Raw genomic sequence first — 25,977 nt, 5'->3', positions numbered from 1 at the left:
TGTGTCTTCCTAAATGCTAAGTTGAGACTACAGATGGTGATGGAGAGAGCAGCTCAAACGGCAGTCCTTCAATTTTAGTCACCGACTTTAACTCCATTTTGGACTAAATATATGTCGTCAAGAAAAACTGAAGGCATCAGGAACAACATTGGAGAGTGAGTTCAGTGGGACACAATCACAATACTCATCTGAACCATTACTACTGTGAAGACAGAGTTTATTTCACAGAACTATGGACAAATGCTTATAGTTAAATAACTTGGAACTTCCCTACCTGGCAAGTTAGTTTAGTTCAACCCAGTGTAGAATTGGCTGTATTTGACTAAAAATGCATACAGACACACGGGATCATAAAAAACATTCACTTTGTCCAAGAGTGAAGAACTGTTCAGTTTCTGCTGTAACATACAACAGCTCAAAGGCTTCCTTTGACACTATGACCCATTGCTGGGACCAAACTTAAGACTATTGCAAACCCAGTAGTTTCTACTTCCTTGTCGCATTTATAACAGGTTTGGCCGTACAGTGTGTGTGGTGTCGAGCCACAGGCCAGGAGCAACACACCACACGTGAGCTGATTTCACTTAACATTCAGATGTCGGACGGGAAATCTTGCAAAACCTTTCGAGACCAAACATGAGTTCAGAGTAAACAAACATGGCTGCCTGGGAAGAAGCAACGGCGATGGATTATGTTTAACAGAGAAAGAAACTATACAAAAAAAATCATTTCTGACATCCACTGGTCTTTCTGGTTTTGTCTTTTTTATTTAGAATTCCATGTTTCCGTAGCTTCGCATTCTGAGTTCCATGTCACATTCAACAGGCTGCTTTCTGGTTTCAAATTCAAAAATATTTTATTAATCCCAAAGGGAAATTAAATGTTGATTCAACTCTTTAATTTAGATTCTTCAAAGAGTTATTGAAGACAGTGTTGGCTGTTGTTTGTCCTCAGGGAACACCACACACAGCTTTGCGACATCGGGCCAAGACAATCCAACATGTTGAATATTCCCGATTTTAGTTGGGAGCGATTCCGATGTCCTTCTGAACGGACTACATTCACTCTTAACACATCACACATGGTGGGAATACCTCTTATTAATCAGGTAGTACTTAAGATTGTCAGAAGGGGGAAATTGGGCCAAAAATCTGCATAAAAATCTTCTCGTGTGAACTTCGCATAACTGAGAGGTATCATCCCGAGCATATCGTTTACTGATATTGTATGTCAACTGTTTTTCTTAAAGTTTTGCTGTAAAAAGAAAAAAATTTAGGTTTCTAGACCAGAGGTTGACGATAGCTTCTCAAATGTTAACGCCAGCCTATGACAGCAGAGGGAGTAGGAAATCCAATGGATGAGCAGCCTGGACATGCTAGTCACTAGCCTTTCCAATGCTAACACAAGTGAGTACTCTCCTTCTCATTTCAGTAACAGGCTTTGGAATGAATATCGTCTCCTGTGACAAGGAATAGCCACCATTGGGTGGGCAATAGTCTCCATTTTGGCTCTTCATACCGTGAAACAGGGTAAAGAAACGGTACAATGAGAAAACTGAAGGCAGCTTTACAAGTTCAAGACGCTGAGAAAGGCCAAACATTGTAAGGAGTGATGTCTTTAAGCTCACAGTATTTTCTTCTTTCTCCATTGCTTAACCCTGAAGAACTTTGATTTTGCAAACAGTGTCAACCAAAGCTTTGCTTCCCACAGGTGGGGTGGCATCAATATAAGACCTTGAATGCAAGTTCACATGTATAAAACAATAACAAAAAACCTTAAATTTGTTCAAGATATGTGTAATATTTCCAAGAAAGCTCAAGTGGCCCAGAAGAACAACGGAGTTCTCTGTAGCTGCTGGTACAGTCCAGGTGAAAATGCACGAGTTCCTTTTCTTTCAGGAAGTGAGTCGGAGTTCATTGTAAAATCTGGAGGCTCAGTACTCCACAGTCACTGCTTTGGTTTTGAGGTATTCCAAGAGGGCGTCCTCTCCTGTGAACAAGACAGAAATACTTTAGGACATTTTCAAGGTTCATGAATAGATTCAGCAACTCTACCCTTGTCTCTGTGAGAGTACGTGGGATTTGTTTAAGTATAAAAGCTAATGACGGCTACTTGGGTTTTTTTTATTATTATTTCAGCAAATAGCACATTTTTTCACTGACCGAGGTCTTTGCCGAAGCCTGACTGCTTGAAGCCTCCAAAAGGCGAGGCGACATCGGTCTTGTTGTAGGTGTTTACGAACACGGTTCCAGCCTCCAGTCGCTCGCTGACATACATGGCTTTGCTGATGTCCTGTGTGAACACGCCTGAGGCCAGGCCATACTCTGTGTCATTGGCTCTCTGAAGCACACCGTCCACATCGCTGTGTTAGGTGGAGCAGACGAAAGGAGTCAGACAACAGTTAACTCAAACACAGTAATTGAGAAGATTAATCCTCCTCCCCTTTAATTTACCCATCTTTGAATTTGGACACAACCATGACAGGACCAAAGGACTCCTCTTTAGCAATGAACATGTGGTCCTCTACATCAGTGAACACAGTGGGTTCCATGAAGAAACCTGGAGGACAAGGAGAAACAGACTTGAGCTAAGCTATTACCTCTGGTGTGATTGTGTCTTAACCACTCCTCATCAATCCAGGATGAGGAGTTTTAACTCTGAAACAGAAGCCACAACATATTTTAATACTATGTACGAGTTACAAAAACAGTTGCCAGCAAAAGTCTCATTTGTCCAACTGTCTGTTCTGGTATAAGATCCATCAGGAAAGCCAGCAGAATGTGTGTTGTACCTGGCCTGCCAACTTGTTTGCCTCCATACACCAGTGTGGCTCCTTCCTTCACTCCTGTCTCGCAGTACTCCAGCAGTTTGTCCAGGTGAGCTTTGTGGTTTTGGGGACCGTGGTCTGTGGAGCGGTCCAGAGGGTCTCCAATCTTCATCTTCTTGATCTCCTCTACCTAAAAGAGTTTAAAGACACAAAAAGACCAGCTTTAATATAAACAAACTAATTACATATGTTCTGTTTATTTTATACATAATAGACACTATGGTGAATCGGTATTTGAAAGCTACATTCTTGTACTGACATATCCACAGACAAGCTGCTACAGTGGACTCTGGTGTAGCACTCCATACACTGACCTCTACTGGCAGAGAAGTGTAAGTCATAGTAAATGTTTTCGAATGTACAGTACATGGCTACTGCCAACAAACATGTATGTGACCCTAACAAGTAACAGTTATTGGTAACATCAACTAAAATCAATTAACTAATATAATAGTTGGACGTGTCAGAGAACTGATCTGATGTTGGGAGGAAATCATTCATTTGTTAAGGTGGCCATCATATTTCACTAGATGTACTTTAAGTGACTTTTGACTAATTCTGGTAATATAATGTTCTTGAAAATACTTCAACAGTAACTGTTTCTATTGTGTGATTTGGTTTGGCCAAATCAACTGACCCGTACCGCTTCACTTGTAGGTCCACTGGACCCTGATACAGTGCTGGCGTTACACTCCATTGATTGGAGGACAGAAAAACGTCACTGCTTGTGACAAGAACAAGACACACTAGAAAGTCACATTTGTCGTCACAGTGGTAACAAACACCTAATGCTGAGTTAGGTGTTTGGGTTTAACCCCGTCTGCCCAGTGAGAGTTCAACTGGCGGTGAAAACGCTGTCGGACCATGAAATGGCGTACTGAACCGCACTGAACCGTGCCACACTGCTCTGTCGAAAAGAGGCAATAAAGCCCTTCATCAGGGCTTGGCCATGGGCAACTCCATGGGCAACTCTAGACCTTGAGGGCTCACTTCCTGAACGTGATGCTCATGGTTGTGTTTTTGAATGCCTCTCAGCAAATGAAGGATTGTGGTTCCCAGTCTCTGTCCTCATAGGCTGCTCTCCAATCTGTCCCAAACCATGATTTCCATGAAGTGATTGGTTTATTACCCGGCCTCTGCAGAACTTGGTGACAGCAATGGGTGTGAAAGGAAGCATTCCTTTACTGCACAGCAGGTCCGTGTTGAGGTATACTCACCACTCGGCTGATGTACTCATCATGGATGGACTCCTCCACAAACAGGCGTCCAGCAGCAATGCAGTTCTCCCCTTTGTTGAAAAACACTGAGCTCATGCCCTGCAGAAAGCACACGGGTTATGGAATGGCTCATGTTGCACTGAATTAAACTGAACCTGTTGATGATTCTTCTCATTTCTGTTCTAAATTAGATAGCAAAACATTTTTTTGTAATTTCTACTTTACTAGTAGCTAAGACATTTGGATTAGTAATGTTTCCCTGGGTTATACTTGAAGCCAGTAGCCAGACTTCAAAATGGGAAACAGAAGAGAACATGCTACTTTTATCCACTTTAAGTAGATAAGTGGAAACAAGCAAAAAAACTTTGGGTCTAAACATACGCATATGGAATGTAACAGCAATAAATAAAAAGCCTTTTCAGTCCTTCCAACAAAAATGTAAAGATGTTAAGTTTGCTAAACTCACCACACGGACTTTAACTAGAACTGTGTGCTACGGTGAGATGAGACAAAGGTTGAGCTTGAGTGTTCCTAGGACTGGAACAAATCTTTTCTTACTCTATTAGCCTTTTTAACACTTTTCAAACCTTGAAAACTTAAATCAAACCTAAACTTTGTAAGAAGCCAGATTTTAAACATACATGTAATAGACTTTGGTAGTAAACTATAGTGGGTATTTCAGAATGATAATCACAACATCACGTAATATTCTAAAAACAAACTACATATAGTACCACTGGCAAAGACATCATATTTTACCTCATTGAAACAAAATATTCAGAAAGCGGTTGAGTTTTTCTATATTTTTTTTCTTGGATGGCCCTTTTAGACAGAAAAGGTTTTTCGTCCATGATCACCGTTTTACCAGGGTTCCTCCAACTCATTTCTCTTCATCTTACAATAGAAAATACTGAAGTTTGCGATTTCTGAACTGTGGGAAGGAAAGGCACTAACGACAAATGGGAAAGGAGGAAGAACTCAAGAAAGAAATGGAGGTAGAAAAACAAAAATGGAAGGACAAGTAGAAGAAACTACTCTGGGCTGCATTGGAATCCACTTGTGTTAAAAAAGCTACCAAACCAAAAAACCTCTTTTCCAGATGGATATTCTCTCACCATGCGAACCGCCTTGTCCATGTCGCAGTCGCTGAAGATGATGAGGGGAGATTTTCCCCCCAGCTCCAGAGAAACTTTCTTCAGGTTGCTGAGCGCACAGCTGCAGAGAGAAACCACGGAGAGAAACCGTGAGGAAGGCAACATGCTCATGAAATCAGCGAGCCAGCCTCCCCTCTTACCTCTTCATGATCTGTTTGCCGATTGGAGTGGAGCCGGTGAAGCCCAGCTTGCGGATGTCCGGGTGGTCAGAGAGTCTCTGACCCACCATGCCGCCTGGAGAAGAAAACAACCAACAATGGTTGTATAATTCTTTGTATAATTATACAAAGAATAATTTGTATAATTCCTTTGTATACTTCATTCTGATTTGTTGTTTATGCATCAATGCTAATTTTACCTGAGCCTGGCAGAATATTGATGACTCCTTTTGGGATTCCGGCTTTCACAGAAAGCTCAGCAAACTTCAGAGCGGTCAGAGGAGTTACCTGGAAACATGGCAGAGGTGCAGTTAATGGAGACTGTAAAGCTGCAAAATACAACATTTTATTTGGTTCCTTCTCATTCAGAGGTCCTCATATGTCGAACAGGTTACCATTGCATATGCAGATTAATGACTCACAGGTGACTATTTAATGTATTCATTCTGAAACTGAAACAGGAAAGAGTCCAGAGGATAAAATGTCTGCACCTGAGCAGGTTTAAGGACCAGTGTGTTTCCAGCTGCCAGACAGGCTGCGCTCTTCCAGGCCAGCATCATCAGAGGGTAGTTCCATGGAATAACTATGGCACAAACTCTAGCATAGAGAAAAAAATGAGAGAAAAACAGAGTGGAATACATCTTCACAACAGAAACCGAGTCAGCGTTGGTCAGGCTCTACCCCAGAGGTTCTTTCTTGGTGAAGGTCAGGTTCCGGTTGGGTCTGGCTTGGTTGATGGGGATTGTCTTGCCCTGCAGCGAACAGAACCGCATCAAAGTGTCTCTTCTAGTCCGAGACCAGAGTAGCGTGTCCGTAACAGTTGTTAGCTTGCCTGGATTTTGTCACACCAGCCTGCAAAGTAGCGGAAGGTCTGAATGGACATGCCCACGTGTGTCTTCAGGGCGAGCGTGTAAACGGCTCCTGAGTCAATGGACTCAATAGTGGCCAGCTCCTCCTGGTGTTCCTCCATCAGGTCGGCAAGCCTGAAGGGAGAAAAGGAAGTAAAGGTCAAAGGTTGGCTGCCATTATTATATTTGGGTGGGTGATGAATAACTATAAGTAGAACCACAGAAGAACATTTTAAAATTTGAAGCTGGGACGCACCAAAAGCCATTTAAATAATGCAGTTTATTCTGCTTAAAAAGAAACCTGAATCAGCAGGTTGGAGATTTAAACCTTTGCTCACCGCTTCTCTGAAAAATACTGGATAACTTTATATGTTTATTAAAACAGAAGGTTTGTATAAACAGGTAGAAATGATGGGACTAAATGTAAAACTGAAAAATAATGTACGTTTGCATTCCAAAAAATTTAGGTAAATGGCCTGCTAAGACAAAAACGCAGGAGCAGAAAAAAAATGCATGGAGATTGTTCTGACCAAACTGATCCTCTGGCTTCCACTAGGAGGAGCTACTTACTTATAGAGCAGACTTCCTCTGTCTCTGGGGTTCATCCTGCCCCATGGCCCAGAATCAAAAGCTTCTTTAGCAGCAGCCACGGCCCGGTCCACATCTGCCACTGATGCATACGACACCTTACAGATCACCTGCAGGGGAAACGGTTGGATGAAACGGATGGATGAACGGATGGACGGACAGACGGATAGATGGATGGATGGACTTACAGATCCATCGGTTGGATTAATGGTGTCGTAGCTCTTGCTATTTTCTGCATCCTCAAACTTTCCGTCGATGAAGCACTGGTACGGCATGTTCACCGTCATGTTGTTCACATCTCTGGTTGCCTACAAAGATGAAGAGGAAACAGAAAGACGAAGGTTTGACCTGACTGCCAGATCATCGCTCCGTTTCCGACAGACTGTCAGACTCACGTAGTCGACGACCAGCTCCTCCTCCTGGTCCTCCCCTCGGAGCTTGCGGACAAACATCTGGATGAAGTTGTGGAAGGTGGTGGCCATGTACACGTCCTCGTTTTGCAGCTGGACGCCTGCACACTTCTGCTTGACCTCCTCCACTAACCTGAAGACGGAAAGGACGCCTCGTCATTGGACCGAACCGCAGCTACACAAAACCCTGACAGAACTCCTGAATGTTGGGGCCACTGCTGCTGGTTTATCGAGAAATAGAAGCTTAGAATGTATTCAGAGGATTCTAATAATTTCTTTAAAAAAACATTTCCAGCTTCATGGAGTTTGGCGAGCCCACATCGGCGTCAATATTGTAATTGTTTGCTGAAACTAAATATTACTTTGAATCACTTCAGGAAACTTGGATTAGCCTCAGTCAGAGAACAACTGGATGACAAATCAGAGTGGTTGGATGTTACTGCGTTAAAGGACCAGCTGAATGGATTTTATTTTTTTATCTCTTTACCGTATAAGATGTGACAGACTCCAACCCAACACTGGACTTTCTGTCTCACCTAACAACATCCATGGAAGCGGCTCCGGACTTGAAGAAGTCTGTCGTTTCCTCGATGGTGCCCACATTGCTGAGGATTCCCTTCCAGATGTTCTTTGAGTAAACAACAAAAACAGTTCATTTTTATTTCTGTCTATGCACCAAAAGGTCACAGTGGCAACCTAACGGCATGTTGTGCTTGCCTTGATTTCCTCGGCCATCTTCTTCTCGTCGTCGGTCAGCTCCACGCTGGAGCTTTCTCCTGAGGAGAAATACTTGGAAGCAGGAATCATCTTTCCGTCTTCAAACTGCAGATTCTTGACTAGGAGCTGCCGGTCAAACCACAGACAGGTTAAAAACACGCCGGCGAGGTCACGCCAACACATCAGAGTTTGTTTGAACAAGAGGCCATATCTGCTGCTGTTTGTTCTGGATGCTTGTTTAGTCGTGGCGAAGGAGAACTCACGGCGTTCCCGTCGGTTCCATACAGAACCAGCCCGGACTTGGTGACGAGGCTGGGTTGGGAGGCCCCCTCAATTTCCAAGGCCTGACCGGCAGGTACCGACCCCCCCAACATGGACGAGCCATAAAGGGTCACAGGCTGCAGAAAGGCACAGATAATCAGTTTGAACAGAAACGCTGCTTTGTAATAATATTCACACCCAAGAAACTTTTTCATGGGTCTTTTTCAACACACCTCAGCGTTGGGTTTTATGTGACAGACCAACATGTTGATGCACAACTTTGTGTTGCTTTTTTGTTGCATTTTTTAACAAATAAAAATCAGGAATGTGTAGTGTGATTTGACACCCCTCAATAAAACAACCAGGAGAAAGCAGTTCATCTGTGTGTCATTTAATCTCAGCAGATTTTTGTTATTTGTAGAAATTCTCATTGTTAGAGCTGCACAATCCTAGAGACAGCAATAATGGTAAATATAGCAATGGTTACATCAGTTACCATATTTGCTTTTCCTCTCTTTCCCCATCTACTCATCCATCACTTTCTTACTTTTACCATTTTGGAGATATCCAAATTCATGACACTTGGAATATATAAGCCAATAATTACTGGTCTCCAAACAGTCCCATGTGACATGAACATTTCACACACTGATATTGCGATGATGATGATGATAATGCTGCTGATGATGATAATATACTGGCAGTATATTGTGCCGGGGGTTGTTGTGTTTTCAGTGAAAACTGGTTCAACAAAGGATTGAGTCAGCCTTCATAAAACCCCAATAAAACACACCAAATGTTGTGATTATAATATGAGAAAATGTGGAAACACTCCAAAGGGTGTGCATAATTGTGTGAGACACACTGACCAAACAACAGAATGTCCCTCAGGCTTTATTTACCGTCTGCTCTGGTCTTTTTTTTTGTTGTTTTTCATTGCACATGAGTTCCGGTAAACTCACCTGACCATCGATGACGGTCCACGCTCCGGGGACTTTGTCATGGCCGCGGATCCAGTTGTGGATGGCCTCAGCTGGCTGGGCCCAGTCCACCTGGGAGACACGGAGAGAGGCCGGAGACACCACTGAGCGCTCACTTTATTTTCAGAAGGGGGGACCTGCGTGAGGAGGGAGCTAAAACAACCCAGTGCTGCCCCCTGGGGACCACTCAGAGGAACGACAGGTGAAGGCCAACGCCTGGGCCGAGAATAGAACGGTGGAGCAAGCAGCCACTGAGACGTGGCGCTGAGAGGCAAATCAGAAAGCGGTTAAGATCAGCTCCACCAATAGAAAAACCTAGCATGAACCAGTGAGGAGTTGCTCTCACTCAGTTGTGTGAGCCGTGTAGTACCTGCTGCCACATGACTGAATAAGGCTGTTTTGCTCTGAGCAGCCGGCCAACAGCTTGAACCTGATAACTGCTGATCACTCTGGGAGTAAAAGCTGGAATGCAAGATGCAAAACTTGAACTGGCTTAGTGTTTGATGAAAAATGACATCCACTAATTTGTCTTTGGAGTGCTGGATCTACTTTAGACAGCGGAAGCATGTAATAGGTAACTCTAACTCTACGGTTTGCTCTCACCCTGGAGTTGGACTTCTTCTGGATGCCCTCATAACTCGCTCCTTCCTCTGTCTGGGGGATTCGAGGCGCCTTTCCATCAGCGATGAGCTGCACCGCCTCCACCTGACACAACAAGTGACAGTTGGTGTATATGTCTGGGTAAAAAGGGTTATGCTGACATTCTGGCTGGTTACCATGGCTTTGATGCCCTCTGGGAAGAGGAAGCGGTTGTACAGCGTGTCCACCGTGTCGTTGGGCTCCACACTGCATTCCCTCTGCAGCAGGATGGGGCCCGTGTCCAGGCCGTCGTCGGCCCAGAACACGCTGAAGCCAGCTTTTTTGTCACCGTGAATAAGGGTCCTGGAGACAGGAAGAGATTTATGAGGGATTTGAAAAGCCAACAGGACATTTAGACAATTTCAACCTGCAGGAGAACTCACAGACCCAAAAACCTTAAAGGGACAGTATCATGTGTTTTTCAGACATATAGACATTTCATAGCACAACCAAGTAAATAAGCCTTCAGTTGTTGTAAAAATATTATAATACTAGCTTGGATGCTGCAGCTCAGAGGAAGAGCTCCGCCTCGAAGGCAGAGCTAGGTGCACCCAGGCATTTTAACAGCTGAATGGTTGCCATGGAGATAACATTATAACATGATGTAAGGTTTACAAAAGTCAATTTTGCATAATACTGCCCTTTTAATACTGTAAATAAATTAATGCTAAAATTAGTTTTTGTTATGGTTGTTGTATTACATACAATCCCAATAAAATACATTGAAAATGTGAAACAATTCAATGAGGGTGAATATTTTTGAATGCTACTTTATGAACGATTGGTGATGAAGCAAATGTTACTTATTTTTGTTAAAAAAAACAAACAAAAAAAACACACACATGAAAACACAAAGCTAGTTTGTATGTATGTTTGTTCTCAAGCAACTGTAAAATCCTGGAGAAACAACTCAATGAAGCTCTATGAGGAAAAAAAGGTGAGTATCAAAAAAGCATTGTGCTTAATGCTTCATGGCACCACTATAATTAAAGTCCTTACTAATGAGCTTGCCTTATATTATTCTAGGAAAGGCACACAAATTAAAGTTTAGGTATTGGCAGATTTTGTAAACGTTAAGTGACGGAGGGGAAAAAATGTGAAATTTAAAAAATATCCCTATTTTTATGGGAAACAAAGAACTCAGTTTAGCAGCTGAAAACATACAGTAGTTGTTCACAGGAAGTAATAACCAGGGAGGGGAACAGACAGGGAGAGATAAGAGAACCAGCTTGAAACTTTTACTTTCACTTACACATTGGAGAGCACTGGGCGATTGTGCAATTCTGATTCAACAGCAAAGATAGCAGTAATAATGTAAAGTACAACAGGCGATCTTAATCTTCCATATGGTTTCTCCTTTCCTTCTCACCAGTTGATGGCAGAAGCTCCTCTGTGCAGCGGTAAGATGGACGGGTGGTAGATGATGGAGCCGTGCCGGGGATGGTCGATTACGTTCATGGGGATGAACTGGGAGCAGAAGGGCATGACGTTGAGCTCTGCGCCCACCGACTTGTACGCGTCCACCACGTCTGGGATAGGCTGCCCTTTGACGCGCCACCTCGTAAATTTAAACACGGGCGTCCCGTCCTTCTCTGCTGCCACAGCTAACAGTGAGGAGGAGATGTGAGAACTGCATGTTAGACAGGTCAGCACTTAGGGAATCAGACTCAGAACATTCACAAATTTATTTTACGTTTTAGAGGTTTCTTTGGAGGTTCACATTAACACATAAAAGATACTATGATTTTTATACTATTTTTTATAAAAATTGCTGAGAATGCAGTTTGGTTATTTTAATACAAATTGCCAGTGGCTTTACTCCACTTCTCTAAAATGTCCCTTAGATGATGGAGGTTCTGGATCTGTCTATAGGGCTGATCCTAACCGCACACTATGGAGGACGGTCATTTTGACTGCTTGTATCTGCATTATGTCTAAGTTATGATTAATTGAGCAGAGCTGGAGTAGAAGCTCCAATGAGTCTGTCAGTCTACATCTATTGTGAAGAAGTCACCAAGATCCTTAAAGTCCTCTACTGGAGGCAAAGACAAACAACATATTTTCTGTTTAGGGTAATGGCCTTAGAGTTGGTGGATCTGTACCTCACCCTGGTCACTTCATGATGGTCATAATCTAAAGAGCTCAACAGCAGCACATCATCTGCATAAAGTCAAACATAAGACCACCGGGTCCCAAACCAGGGAACCTCTGAAAGTACGCTTTGAGATTCTGTCCATGAACAGCCTGAACAGGATGAGTGACCAGCTGTACAATCTCTAATGGGAACAACTCAACTTTGTTCCAAGAAAATGGACACAAACATTTATTTGGTTGCAAGAACTTGGTAGATCTTTAAAGCATTCTTAACGCCCTCTGCTCGCTCAGTGACCCCCGTCAGATCTCTCAGGAGGTAGACTGAAAAACCAAACTCCCAGGTTCCCCTCAGCAACGCTACGACACAATCTGCTCCAGAGTTCTACAGCCAGAACAGAAAAACAATGTTTCCATGTTCAAAGGATGAGCCCTAAAAAAACTTTTGTTGATGAGATCTTTATCTATGCCAGAATATGCTGAGACATTTAAAATAACCTTTCTGGTTAGACACCATTGGTATGTTTGGAAAGGTTTCAAAAGATTCCAGCAAGAGGAAAGAGATGTTATTTATTGCTCTTCATAAAGAGCAGCCAGTGGTTTCAGCCAGTTCAACACAATTTAGATAAGCTTTAGTACCACTTAGAACCAGCTCTGCCTGCTCTATCCAGATACATACAAGTATGATAAACTGTGACAAACTTGGCAGGAAGCAGCACCAGCATAAACAAGCTTGTTAGACTTTATATGGTATAGAGATCAAAGGACTCCACGGCCAGACCTGAAAACTCTCAGGCCAGCAGATCCACAGGAACCAGAACAGAGCGGAAACAAAATCCAAACTCTACTCAGATTGTTCTGGGATATATTTTAACCTGAATCAAATGTAAGATCTGGAAGTTTACAGCTTCCTGGAAACGATTCATTGGTTTTTCATCTCTGTGCCTCTTCCAGCACGGACAATGGAGTCACTCTGCCTCAGCTAACACAGGATAAAGGCATGTCTTTGTCCCAGAGCACAGTGCAGTCAACACACATCTACCTCAGCCACAGCGCCGGCCTCTGCTGACCCACAGCTGAGATCCACAACAAACTCTCTTGATAGTAAAGTTTTCACAAGGGTCCTCCCAGGAAGTATAAATATATACCTAATGTTGTTGTTTTTCATGGCTCCTGTATTTGGAATCATAATATGTTTCTAAAAAATATATTTTACAGATAAACAGAGTAATACTGTCCCCCACTTGTCTAAAGTTAGGCAATAATTAGCAATTAGAAAAATGTTCTTATTTTCAACACGTTTTAGCTTTTGGAGCTTTATTGTTTATTGTGATTATTCACAGTCAATTTATAATTTACCATCACAGGAAATAATTTTTTTCACAAAGGCTCAGCTTGGCTTGGATAGCTGCTTTTTCTTAATGAATAGAATTGTCACTTGAAAATTGCATTTTGTGTTATTTTTGATTATTTTTGTTCAGTATGAAAGTTGTTCTGATGATCTAAAACTCATTTTAATGAGACTCAAACGACAAAAAAGAGAAATATGTAAGGAGTCAAATACTGTTGCCTGAAATGAGCATATCCACAACCCACTTTTTCCTCACATTGTAAAGCATAATATTTACAAAAAGTTGTTGGTTTTTCTTCAGTTTTTATGTTGTAAGAAAACTTGTCACATTTTCTCAAGACAGCAGCAAACTCAGCTAGTTTAAACTGAAAATTGTTTTTTGTGTTAACGTTTGATTAAAGACCTGAAACTATTTTGCTTTGTTGAACAACCTTTTATTGTTCGTACTTTACTAATGTGCTGAAAATGTCAAAAAATGAGGACCAGAAGATTAACGTGTTTGCGTTAACTCTAAATTGTGTCAACGTCAAACAGCAACGTTGTGCATAATGTGACGACACAGAAAAAGAGCAGCAGTTAAACAGTTAACTTACCCAGGGGGTCGGCCTTGCCATCTTTGTCAGGAACTGTGAACACACCCACAACCTTGTGACCCTGCTTCCTCAGGTTACTGTACACCTCTTGGCCAAACAGACTCTGACCAATAATGGCCAGTTTTAGCTTATTCTGGTAGTAATGCTGGAAAGAGAACAACACAATCTGTTTGATTTAGTGAACCTCCAATGCTTTAAAATACCTTTTCTTACACTCTCAACATTTACATGTAGTGTTTACACTCTTATACAGTACTTCTTGCTCATTGCTTATTAGTTTAGAAACCTGGGTGGGTATGTTCTGTCTAAGTGGGAACAGTTAATAATTCATGCACACCCTTTAGCAGCCTCATATAATGAACAATTGGTTGAACTATCCTCACATGTTCTATTCAAGTCATAGTTGTTTGAAACGTCACAAACATTTCTACAAGTTTGTGGGAACAGTTCACACAGCAGTGTGAAGTTATGAATGTGGGGGCCTAGTTCACACACATTTCAGGTTTACAAATACATGTGTGTGTGTATGGTTCACACACCTGTTTAAAATGCACAAATATATGGATACTGTCCACAGATATGTAAAGTTAACTAATATGTGAACACTTTTCACTGATGTCAACTTTACAAAGATGTGGGTACTGCCTATATATACGTACATAAAGTTTACAAAACACTCCATAAAGTGTAATGTCTACAAAAATGTGGGTGTAGTTCACACAAGTGTGCGAACTACACCCACATTTCCCATCCATATGGGAAAAGTTCCAACATGTGCAAAGTTTACAAATATGTGGGAACTGCAACTGCCACCACACCTAGGTAAAGTTTACACACGTACATACTTTCCAAACATACTGTTTGTACTTTACAAACTTGTGGGAACTATCAGCACATCTGTCTAAAGTTTATAAGTCAGTGGTTATAGGTTGTAGGTTTACACACACACAATGTGTGTGTAAACCTACAGATTCCCGCAAACAATTCACACCCCCACACACAGTTTACAAATCTGTGAGTACTTTTCACCAACATCAACTTTACAAGATGTGGCCACTGAAACTTTACACAACTAAGGACACACTCCATGCACCTGTGTAAAGTGTTCAAAGATGTGGGTATAGTTTCCACATCCACAAATTGACAAAGATAATTCAGTATTTTAATTCCAAAATAGAGGAAACCATATAGTTTCAGTAAGTAGGTATGAGAAAAGAATATCGATAATGGTATCGGTTATCGGCCAAATGAGTTGTAGTATATTGGCATTATCGAATAGCGACCAAAAATCCAATATCATGCATCTGGAATGTAAGAGTAAAAAAAGTAACGTTTAAAAACTTGTGGAAACTATCAACACCTCTGTGTAAAGTTTACGATCTTGCAGGTGCCTGTGTTTTTATGTTCTGCAGCAGGTATCACCTTGCAAGTAGGAACTGATTTTTACAAGCAGACTTTTCCCTCTGGGTGAACTAATATCTTAGTAATTAGTAAAAGGCCTGGAAATGATCCCATAATTCAGGAATATTCAACCAAAGCGACACCGAGGACGCTTTCAGATCAGCTCTGAGGCTGAGGAGTCCAGAGAGTTCAAGTGCGCGGCTGGGGCCCCATCCGTCTGACAGGAGCTGCACATGTGGGGACAGTGTCAGGTTTCCCAAGCTCCCTCTTATACATGGACTTATCAAACGCGCTCTGCTGTTACATGACGTTTCTGCGCCGCTTCATAATGCATTCAAAGCAACTTACGTACAGTAGCAAGACGGCTTCCGACAAACTGGTTAAAGTACCAACTGTGAGGCTGCAGCAGAGGAGACAGAGAAGCTCCAGTCCTGCCTGCAGGACTGGAGCTGCGTTACTAAACCGTTAATCGTGTGTTACACTAAGGAGCGCGTTTCATCCAACTCCCTCCGTCTTGCACAGTTTAAGATCGGCGACCTGAAACGTAAGGAAACAACGTGGCAAAGTGTCACGCTGCAGAACCGTAATCCCGCACCTCTAACTGAGCTGCTCACATCGCCAAAACACACCAGAGTGACAGTCAGCCGGGATCCGAGCTGGAAGGTCGGTGTTACTCACGGAGGAGGTGGAGAATTTCCTTAAGACTCGAGTCGCTGTCCACAGCATAATGGCGGAGTTAGTGCATATAAAAATAGATGGAAGTATGAAGGGAATATGAGGGACCCGTTCCAGCCCGCTCTGGAGCTCTGAGCGCCGCCGCCACCTCTTTACGTGTGTGTGTGCGTCGGCGTGCGCGCGCGCGTGTCCGTGTGTGATGTGAGCTCAGAGCGGGTTGGTTGGTTGGAGGCAGTTACTGTCTGTCGTCGCGATGTGGGCTTGACGCAGCCGGTTTATACCCGCCACGGCCACGGGGCGACACGACACGACACGGCACGTACTGTACGTGCGCGATCACGCTGCGCGTTCAATACCGGGGATGCTCCTCTCCAATGAGACAATGAGACTCATGCTGCTCTGCTCTTTATCTGAGTAAATACAGCGTTCAGATTAAACCAGAGCTTTAACTAGGCCACTCAGAAAGCAGACAGTCTTCGTCTGGATTTTCTGCTAGAGATCAGAATCCATTTGACAGAACAGAAACAAACAAGAACAAAAGTGAACAAGAGTTTATCATGTTTTTGGTTGAGGCCGTTATTCCCTCTGGTTTTGGATGCTGTGCAAAGGGAGGATTTCCGCTCTGACGTTTTTTACTTTTGGACAGTTGAAATGATGTGTAACCATGGCAACAAGTTTAGTTTAGTTTTTTTTTTACAATAGCTGATTTGCATCACAAAAGCTCAAATAACATGTGAACTGTGACCCCAGATGGCTGAAGGGTTGGAAAGGCTTCATGGATGCAGAGCAGAGAGAGAAGGAAGTTCAAACCAATTCTGACTCCAACTTCTCTCTGCCTGGATTTTTTTACTGTGGGATGTACAGCATCGGGCCACAGATTTAAAGAGGAGCGGCAAAAGCAAAGGAGATGGATTAGCAGTTCTTATCAACAATTGATGGAATCATCCAGGAATATCTTACTGTGGAATATCGTCTCTCTGCTGCCTGAAAATTGAGCTGTTAGCATGTTGTGACGGTCAGAGACGGTTACACAGCAAGTGTTCATTCAGAGGCTTCTTCAGATTTGTTGAGAAATCGACTTCCTGCTCACAGCATCGCCATCCTCAATGATAGTTTGATATGAGTTATTATATTTAATACTCCTTAGGGATGAATCAAGTTTTTGAATGTGTGATTCTACACTTCGGATCACGTTGGCCTGGAAAACTATTTTCTTTTAATACACATCCTCATTTGAAAACTGCTGCTTGTATTTACTCAGGTTATCCTTGAAGTTAACATTTTGTTTTATGACCTGAGACAAATAAATTGTAATAATAATCAGTAAAAACAGAAGAAGTTTGTAATGGAGCGTTCAGTATTTGCCCTTTCCGTTTTGTACCGTGCAGATAGGGCTCTCAGGCTTTTGGACCGTTCACCTGCCAGAACTCCCACACAGAACAAACGGAACAAAATCACACCTGGCACCGTCCGAACTCGACTGCCCTGCACAGGGTCCTGAGGAGCAAAGGTTTGAGCGATCAGCTGACACCTGGCGGCGAGACAGAACCCCGTCTGCATAATCATTCACTTCTTCTACTGAAGGAGAAATTAAATCAGCTCCAGCCTGCAGACCTTATCAGTTATTGATTTGCGTTACTGACTGAACTCCCTGGCCTATGAGCTGATAAAACACTTGTAAATTTTCTACAGTGGAGCCTCAACTAATTACAGAGTGGCCCCAGATCTAATAGTGCCTCACTAAATATCATAATGTTCCCCTAACTCTCCCTCAGAGAGTTTTATTAGTGGAACATGGGGGCTTTAAACCTTTGAATAAAAATCTGATTTGGGGATGCTTGTGTAAAGCCGGGACTTGGAAAGCTGGTCAGATTTGATGGAAAGATGGACGTTGGAACTGGCAGAGCGAAAATGGAACTGATTAGGTCAACGCATAAATCTACCAGTAAACTGAAGACAGCAGAAATAATTCAAGGGAGCAGCTAGCATTTATTAATTAACATTTTAACATCAAAAAGAGAAGTGGGGGTAAAAACACCACTGGTGAATGTTGCTATGGTGACATTCCACCTCTCATCTTCAGTGTCTGACCTACATTGTTGTTGTGAAGAAATCAGAGCTGATTTTCTCCAGGTTCTCCTGCAGCTGGTCAGCAGGATGAGTGAACCAGACGGAGGATCCTGATGTTCAGCGTCAGGAACAAACTGTAGTCCTGAGTAAGAAACCAACGAGGCAACCTGCCAACAATCTATTTAATATTTGCCAGAAACTTTTACCTCACCAAACGGAACACAAAATACCAGAGGTGCAAATTACCAAGCAAAACACAACATGATTCATGTCCCCGTTTTACTTTTAACTCAGCTGAGTTGACGTTGCATGGTGCTGGTAGTTTCCAGCAGACGCTTGTGGGCACAGGAAACCATGGCACAGAGGGGGGCGTGGCTTATTTTTCCACAGCGTGAGCCCATGCTACTGTTTTTACACTCCCAAACAAGTTACAGGTGCAACATGACAAAGACGCTCTCTCTATTCACATCAAACTTTGCAAGACAGGCGGGGGTGGAAGTGAGGGGCGGATGCAACGAGAAATCACAGGAAGCGAATTCCTGCTCCGAACTGGACGCCATCACATATCCTAGGAGAGAGAGGAAAACATTTTCTGTGATGTTTCAGCAGAAACAGGACAACAGGAGCGGCTACTGCTCGGGTCATTCTCCCACCTGTCTCCACTCTGAACTCCCATGGGTACGCAGTAGTTCAGCTCCAGCCGGGCGATGTTCCCGAGCCGCAGCACGATGCCGGCCCCATACGACCAGCGGATGCACTCGGCCAGCCTCTGGAGGTGAGCCTGGGGGCCTTCGCCTGCACGGGACACAGAGACCATGTCATCGCACAGCACAGGCAAACCTTCCTCACACATGTACTCTAGGGAGAGACCAGCCTCACTGCTTTGGACTAAGGTTCAGAATTGTGAAGTGGAAGAAAAATAATTCATAGTCTGCTCTAGTGGTGCACCGATCAGGTTTCTGGCTGACTACCAATTCCGATTTTGATCGATTCTGATTTTCTTTGACTGAAAAGTTGTCAAATATGGCAACAAAGTTGCAAAGTTGGCAACAGTGAAGTGACTATTGGTGTCTGTACACGTGCAGATGTGACCTAGTGGGATTGTTCAGTAGACTTCAGTTGGTTGTTCCTAACTGAGACATGGCTGATCAACGGTGAAGTGACAGCTCTGCTGGAATATATTGACAAAGCTGCCAACTGTGTTGATCAGTAGCTTAATATACCAGAAACAGACGGAGACAAAACGTGAAAGGTTTCAGACTCACTTTAACAAATGTAAAGTGAGTCTCTCTCTAGTCAGATGGAGCTCATTGTTGAGATTAGAAGCCCAGCAAATATGAGAGATAACAAACGGACACAAAAGACTTGGAACAACTTCATTATCTGAGCAAAGCAGAAGCTGAGTCTGTCATCTTTCCACCCACCGTAGTTAAGGTTGCACAAGTTGCCTGCGTTGAGAAAAAAGTGCATTCTGAAAAGGTCGCCGAAGCCTCCCTTGCCAGGCCTGAATGGTAGAGGGGTGTAGAGGTGCACACCGCCTGCCCAGTACGCCTCCCCACCCAGATAGTCACCTGAAACCCAAAGCGCACAAACGCAACACATCAGCATTCTGCTTACACCTAAACTCCACCAGTCATATCAGGCCCCGTTCGTTTTACCTTCACTCTGTGGCCCGATGCTGTACATTCCAAAGCCCCGGACACTGGTGGGACCGCCAAGGTAGAACCTGGACAAAAGCCGGCAGGCCACAGTACTTTCATAAAACATGTCAGCTTGAACAGCTGCATATATTCAGCAAGCAAAACAAAAAAGTCAGATTACTAACTGAATAATCTGAAAACAAAAATAATTCAGACTTCTCTCAAATTTTGGTTTGATTAGTTTTTAACAACTGGTATACCTGTCAGCGATGCAGGATGGCTGTCCTCCGATGGGATAAAGCATTCCCCCCCACAGAGAGGCAGACAAAACCTGACAGGACACAAATTGTAGTTATTTTTAATTCTGCTTGAAAACACATTCAGGAATAAAGAACAAAACTTTGTTGCCCTCTAGTGGTTAGCTTGACAAAGCAAAACGTTAAATTATACCAATAAGTCAGAGCTATGATGTAAAGTTGAAAAATTAGTAATTTCCTTCGTACAGAATCCCAGAAAAGCTTTCGGTTTAGCTGAAGCTCAAAATCCTCTTTCAAAAAGCTGGCGTCTCCCCCGGTGTATCCAGCCAGCTCCTGCCGGGCAAAAACACCAACAGACAGAGAATTAGAACCATGCTGGTCATGTTAGCGATACAAACCAAGGGAACTTTAAAGACAACATTTTTAATACAGAGAGTATTTTCCATCTACCTTTAAGAAACTCTAAAGATAACAGTGGCTTTTCCTCTGGTTTTTAGGAAAAAACCATTTCATACTTCTTTGATAATAAAGAAACCTCATTTGGTGCACACATTTAAAGATTAAGGCCAACAAAAATCTAACTAGCTTACCTTTCTGGATGTCGCCATTTCCTGGATTTTATGAGTGGTTTTGTTTCACAAATTAAAACCAACAGCTCTGAGAATTCCCTTTGCAAGAACACAAATCCATCTATGAGCTGAAAAAGTCACATTTTTCAGAAGGTAAAGCTTAAATGAAAAGCAGGTGTAAGCTAGCTAAGAAAAATCTAAATAGCAACTGGAAGGTAAGCTAGCTTAAAATTGGAGGTGTAAAAATGGAAAAGGAGGGAAATACGCCATGATTTGATGATTGATGCTAAAACTGACCAATTATTAGCAAATTATTAGTAAATTAATTAACTTAAAGTCCTGCTTTTCTTTTCTCTTAAACCTCTTCAACATGTAGAGGAACACATAACAGAATGTTTTCATTTTGGGAATCTGTTAGCTTCAGAAGCCACAAGTTCTAAATTAATTTTCTGATTTTCTCCTTTATTGTTCTTTAGGTTTTGAAGCTATATATGGTAGGCTACCCATCAGTTCCCCCCATTTTAGTTTCAGTGGCGTAGGAGGACACAATACCATGGGAAAATCTTGCTCTCTTGCCCATCTTTGAATGTGACACTGTAGCATAAATAACTAGATAAAAGTTAGCTACCACAAACAGCTTGTAAATGTAAAATAAATCTACACCATAAGCAATGCACATCATATGCCTAATTGATACAGGACTAATGCAACTGTACCTTTAATATTGTGACCAAATAACATTACTTAGCTCTGCTATGCTGTCTGAAGTGATAAAGACTCACTCACCTCCACACGTCAGATGCTGGAAACTTAAAATTTACAGCCTAACCTACTTTTTGATCAGTTCAGCTTATAATTACTTGATTACGTGAAAAGAACTCAGAGAACTGATATTTAGTTCCCAGACGGTCAAGTCACAGCAGACGTTGTGTATTCTGACAGAACACACCTCTGATCCCAATACACACTCACTGTTCAAAACAGGAGTGCAGCAAAGGTAATAAATATTACTCACTTAAAAGACATGATGTTCTTCAAAATCTCTTCTTACTCATGTTTACACCCAAATAACATATGATTTTTAATATACCAACAAACATGGCAACACACTTTTTACACACAGACCTGGTTGATGCGAAGCAAGGCACCTCTGTTTGGAAAGATAGCAGAATTCCTCGAGTCGATGGACATAGAGTGCTGCAATGAAACCAATAGGGATTTAACTGTACAGAAAACTGCTTAAAACTTAAGATTTCCCTTCACTTTTATACATTATTGGTTAAAAGAAACAAAGTTTTCTGGCATTACCGAAAGGGCAGATTTCAGCGAGTGGCCGCTTTCCTCTCGCACTGCGAAGGAGGCGCTGCGTGCCAGGCAGCCCAGCTCCCTCCACACTCCCTCCCACTTCAGTGTGTGGCTGGTCACGCCGAGAGGAAACTGCAAAGACGAGGCAAACAGGTGCATCAGAACTCAAGTCTACAGGGTTCAGACTTAAAAACCCAAAAAACTTACATTTAATTCTGCAGACAGGCCTCTGTCAGTCTCTTTTAAGGAGCTCCACGGAAACTGACCCGTGACTTTATACAAGTTTAGAGTGAAGCTGAAATAAAGGACACTTAATATGAGAAAAACTGCACCTTTGAAAAGACCACAAAACCAAAGTAAAAGGAGTATCAACTTTTAAAACCACATAACATTCGGGAACCCAACAGGTATAAACGCCTAATGGAACCTAAAGGAGAACAATGATGCCACGTACTTGCGTTCAAAGTATCCAGGTTGCGGTTTGAAGAACGACAGGCCGTAGGAAGTCTCCTTTGTCCCGTAGGAGAACTGGAAGGTGACTTTCTCAGCTCGGCCGAATACGTTGGGCAGCTTCAGCCCCAGAACCTGAAGGACACGGTAGATGATACATGACCTGTACTTGCATAGCAATTTTTCCAGTCCAAAGGACCCCTAATGGCTTCAGTCACTCATCCATTCACACACTGATGGTGGTGAGCTACATTGCAGCCACATCACATTCAGTTCTCATCCAGGCCGCCTGTATGTACCTTAACAGCTGTGTGAAGTAAGTGGTGTGTGTCTCACCATGCTTCCTTCGTTGTTGCCAACCATAGTGTTGTAGCTTCCTGTCAGCCTCTTGATCTCCGTCACTTCAAAGGTGACGTCCAAACCGTTTGGCAGAGCGTCTTTACCTGAGGGAGAGCCAATCGCAAAGACGTTTCAGCTAAGCTGTGTGGTCATATCGGACCAGCGTGCGCCTTTAAGTATGAACAGTTACCCTCCGACGTGTCGATGAGAACCTCCACCTCTTTGAACACTCCAAGGCGGAGAAGCCTCAGTCTGGCAACGTGAGCTCTCTTCATCACCTGAAAAAGACCGGCACACTTACGGAATGCTACACACTTCACATTGGTGTTAGAATACCTTAATATGCAGCACAGTCAGGCAACTAATGCATACATCAATGAGGTTCTTGGCATGGAATACATCGGAGATCTCGTAGCCAAGCAGATCCTCCTTGGTTCTCCCCAATCCCTGGATGTTTACATGCTGGACGACCACCTGTGTGACCAAACAGGATTTATCTATTGGACATGTTTTCTGACTGCAACATATAGGGTCTGTAGCACTTTCAGAGAGGTAGCACTAGCCACAGAGCTGAGTTGGTCTAAAAAGTGGTTTATCTTGTACTCCGGACTCTTCTTCTGGATATTCCAACAGATGCAATCACAACATAATAAAGGCACAATTCGGAAACAAAGTATTTTGGCTTGAGTGCAATAATATTTTCAACAAAACCTGAATTCTTTACGAATAAACTGAAAAACAGTTTGAATCAATGTTCTGATGTCCATGTTGCTTAAAGGATGCTTGCTTCATTTTCCTGTTCTATGTTGAGATAATCCCAGTCTACTCTGGAGAGGCAGTGGGGTTTTTCCATCCAGGTTTGCTTTTCCAGAGTTGCCAATGTTGGCAAAAGATGTCCAACATGGATTAAATACAGCTACATGCTAAGTATGGGGCAAGGATCAAATCCCAGACCTTTACGTCTCTCTATCAGGCTTTCTAACCATACTGCCAGTAGAGATTTAAAAATGTTATCATATTAGCATATCATAACAGTCATGAAACTTTCACACAGTCTTGAGTCAGAGGCTTCTTCAGATTTGTTGCAAGACTGACTGGTACTGGAGATCCTTCCTGCCCACAGCATCACCATCCACAACGACTCTTTGAAGAGATTTGGATGTTAGGAGTTATGAAAACATTAAATTTCCCCTTGGAATACAAATGTAGTCTGTTGACCTCATTCACTATTTCACATATTTTGTATCTTGTCACCCAAACAACTTTGTTATGTTTGAATTAATCACATAACTAAAGAAGGTGTCTGCAGCAGCAAAGCCATGGTATGAAAAATACATTTGAAAAAATCACGTCTGGAGAATTCTGACAGTGGGACAGCACTGGCCACTCTGAAAGCTGGAAAAACTATTTCCCAGGTAAATTGTTGAATGATTTCCAGCTATAAAACATAAATTCAATTTAAATGAAACATTACTGAACCAAATGAACCGCTGTTGGAACTATGATTCAACACATAAAGTAGAACTAAACACCACTACTCACATCTTTGTTTTCCAGGATTTCCTGCTTGGACTCCTGCTCTGGAGGCTCCATCAGGTCATCGGGGTTGACGCCCAAATCACGGCCATGCATCGGGAGCGGATCCAGACTCTGCACCGAGACCGAGCAACTTAAAACACAGATCAGTATGTTTTCTGTAGAAATGACTAGCGGACTAGTTCTGCACAGTGGAGTCTGGTGGGTAGTGTTAGGGCTGGGTTTTAACTGTATGGGCGTATATATTGGCTGATCTCAATGAATTAGAAGATGATTGAGATGTTAATAGTAATTTAAAAGACAGGCTTTAAAGAGATCCGTTAAAACACAAAGCTATTTTATGTCTATATTTCTGCTAATTTAGATAATTATGGCTTACAATCACAGGTAACATGGCCGACTTGACTGTTGTTAAACAGTCATGATCCACAAAAGGCCATTGCTAAGGAACTAGTTGTTCATAGAGTTTAATGGAAAGTTTACTGAAAGGAAAAATGTTGCAAGAAGCAGGGCAAGGAGCAGCAATAATTGTGGAAACAAGTTACAACTGTCAAATTTTTTGTGTTAAGCACAACATAAGAAATTTGCAACTACTCGTTTTGAATTTTTATTGGCTGTAAGCCAATAAAATACAGAAATTCTCCACTCTTTGAGGACTGCTTTGTATTTTATTTCAAAATGACATTGACTTTTTGAAATAAATTGATCTGTAATGCTCATTTATGGGGCAGCAGATGAAGAAGCTAGAATTGGGCGGGGCGCCGAGAGGACTTGTTAATGTCCAGTGATCACTGAAGGTTACAGAATATACTGTGGCAATATGAGACGTTCAGGTGAGTAAAAATAAGTTTTGTTAACTCTGATATATTAGATATTTTACAATAAAACAAGACTACAAATTTTAAATTTAGTTTGCTTCTTTAGTAATGAGACCATGTTTGTTTTTCTCAGTAAATAAACAATAGCTATAAGAAGGACTGAAAGGGCTCTGCATTTTTAATGTCTTACAGTCCGTGAATGCATCACCATATACACGTTGCAGCAATGAACGCGGCTTTAAAACTTCGGACAGATTAAGCGACATAAATTGACTTCTTTGTTGGTTTTCTTAAACTCGATAGTTTAGCTAAAGGTGTGGTGCCGCGGTGCAGCATTCAGCTCTCTGGCCACAGCAGAGCAGAGAGGTCAAGTCACTATACGTAAGTCCACTCTCACTCACAGAGCTACAGCGGTTTACCTTCGCATGGACGGTCCCCATGGTAACCAGCCGCTCCAATAAACCTCCTCAGAAAGGCTTTACTTCACAGTAGGAGAGCGAAAAGTAAGCGCTGACAGAGGCTACTGTCTCTGGTACCAAGCCCCCTTCAAGGGAGACGCCATGACAGTTGCTGAGGTATCGTGCTGAGTTCAAATATACCTCGTAATGTAGAGTGTCGACTTGAACTCCAACGTTTGTAGGTCCGCAAACCTTTACAAATGACATTGATTTACATCTTCTCTTAACTTGTTTCACAGTCTTTTTAAATTTTTTTTTTAGTTTGTCACTATCATCTGGTTTTAATTGTTGCAATTGTAAGAAACATGTGTGATGCTGTTTTAAATTGTTTTAGCAGTAGTTTTTGTAGTTTTTAAAGTACACAATGTCTGACAAGACATTTTCTATTTTTGTTTTAAGATGATGCCTGTGGTATTTTACATCTTACTAAATTCAGAACATTTAAGTCCAGGCATTATCGGTCTGCGTCCCATGTTTCTAAATCAAAAGCTGTCGTAAATCCACAAAAAACACAAGGGCCAAATTATGTTTTAAAGAATCCAGTTAACAACCATCAAATGTAATCAGTCAAGTTATTTTGGGTATTAAACTAGAGACAATGAGTCCAGATTTACTGGAAAACTGT

General features: G+C 42.3%; 2 protein-coding genes across 2 annotated transcripts; both read right to left on the bottom strand.

Annotated features, from left to right (window-relative positions):
• Positions 1-191: 191 nt before the first annotated feature.
• On the bottom strand, positions 192-16,151 carry aldh1l2 (aldehyde dehydrogenase 1 family member L2). The gene is made up of 23 exons (XM_005808146.2): positions 15,914-16,151; positions 13,835-13,979; positions 11,169-11,403; positions 9,937-10,102; positions 9,764-9,865; positions 9,143-9,232; positions 8,183-8,317; positions 7,920-8,045; positions 7,739-7,830; positions 7,188-7,335; positions 6,981-7,100; positions 6,775-6,902; positions 6,189-6,339; positions 6,038-6,108; positions 5,848-5,953; positions 5,557-5,644; positions 5,339-5,432; positions 5,160-5,259; positions 4,045-4,143; positions 2,792-2,957; positions 2,454-2,559; positions 2,163-2,362; positions 192-1,989 (listed from the first exon to the last, which is right to left on the bottom strand). The coding sequence occupies exons 1-23, from the start codon at positions 15,959-15,961 to the stop codon at positions 1,934-1,936; spliced, it is 2,772 nt and encodes a 923-aa protein (XP_005808203.1). The 5' UTR covers positions 15,962-16,151; the 3' UTR covers positions 192-1,933.
• A 1,728-nt stretch (positions 16,152-17,879) lies between these two features.
• On the bottom strand, positions 17,880-25,478 carry LOC102232825 (sorting and assembly machinery component 50 homolog A-like). The gene is made up of 15 exons (XM_005808147.2): positions 25,314-25,478; positions 24,083-24,190; positions 22,913-23,014; positions 22,731-22,818; positions 22,538-22,644; positions 22,206-22,336; positions 21,959-22,046; positions 21,755-21,883; positions 21,572-21,643; positions 20,124-20,210; positions 19,881-19,951; positions 19,639-19,706; positions 19,405-19,551; positions 18,634-18,775; positions 17,880-18,548 (listed from the first exon to the last, which is right to left on the bottom strand). Exons 1-15 carry the CDS (start codon positions 25,332-25,334, stop codon positions 18,503-18,505), a joined length of 1,407 nt encoding a protein of 468 aa, XP_005808204.1. The 5' UTR covers positions 25,335-25,478; the 3' UTR covers positions 17,880-18,502.
• Between the last annotated feature and the right edge of the window lie 499 nt (positions 25,479-25,977).

The sequence above is a fragment of the Xiphophorus maculatus genome, chromosome 17, assembly GCF_002775205.1.
Source record: "Xiphophorus maculatus strain JP 163 A chromosome 17, X_maculatus-5.0-male, whole genome shotgun sequence".
In the NCBI taxonomy this organism is placed as follows: Eukaryota; Metazoa; Chordata; class Actinopteri; order Cyprinodontiformes; family Poeciliidae; genus Xiphophorus; species Xiphophorus maculatus.
The sequence above is the reverse complement of the archived record's forward strand: the minus strand, read 5'-3'. Positions and strand labels throughout refer to the sequence as shown.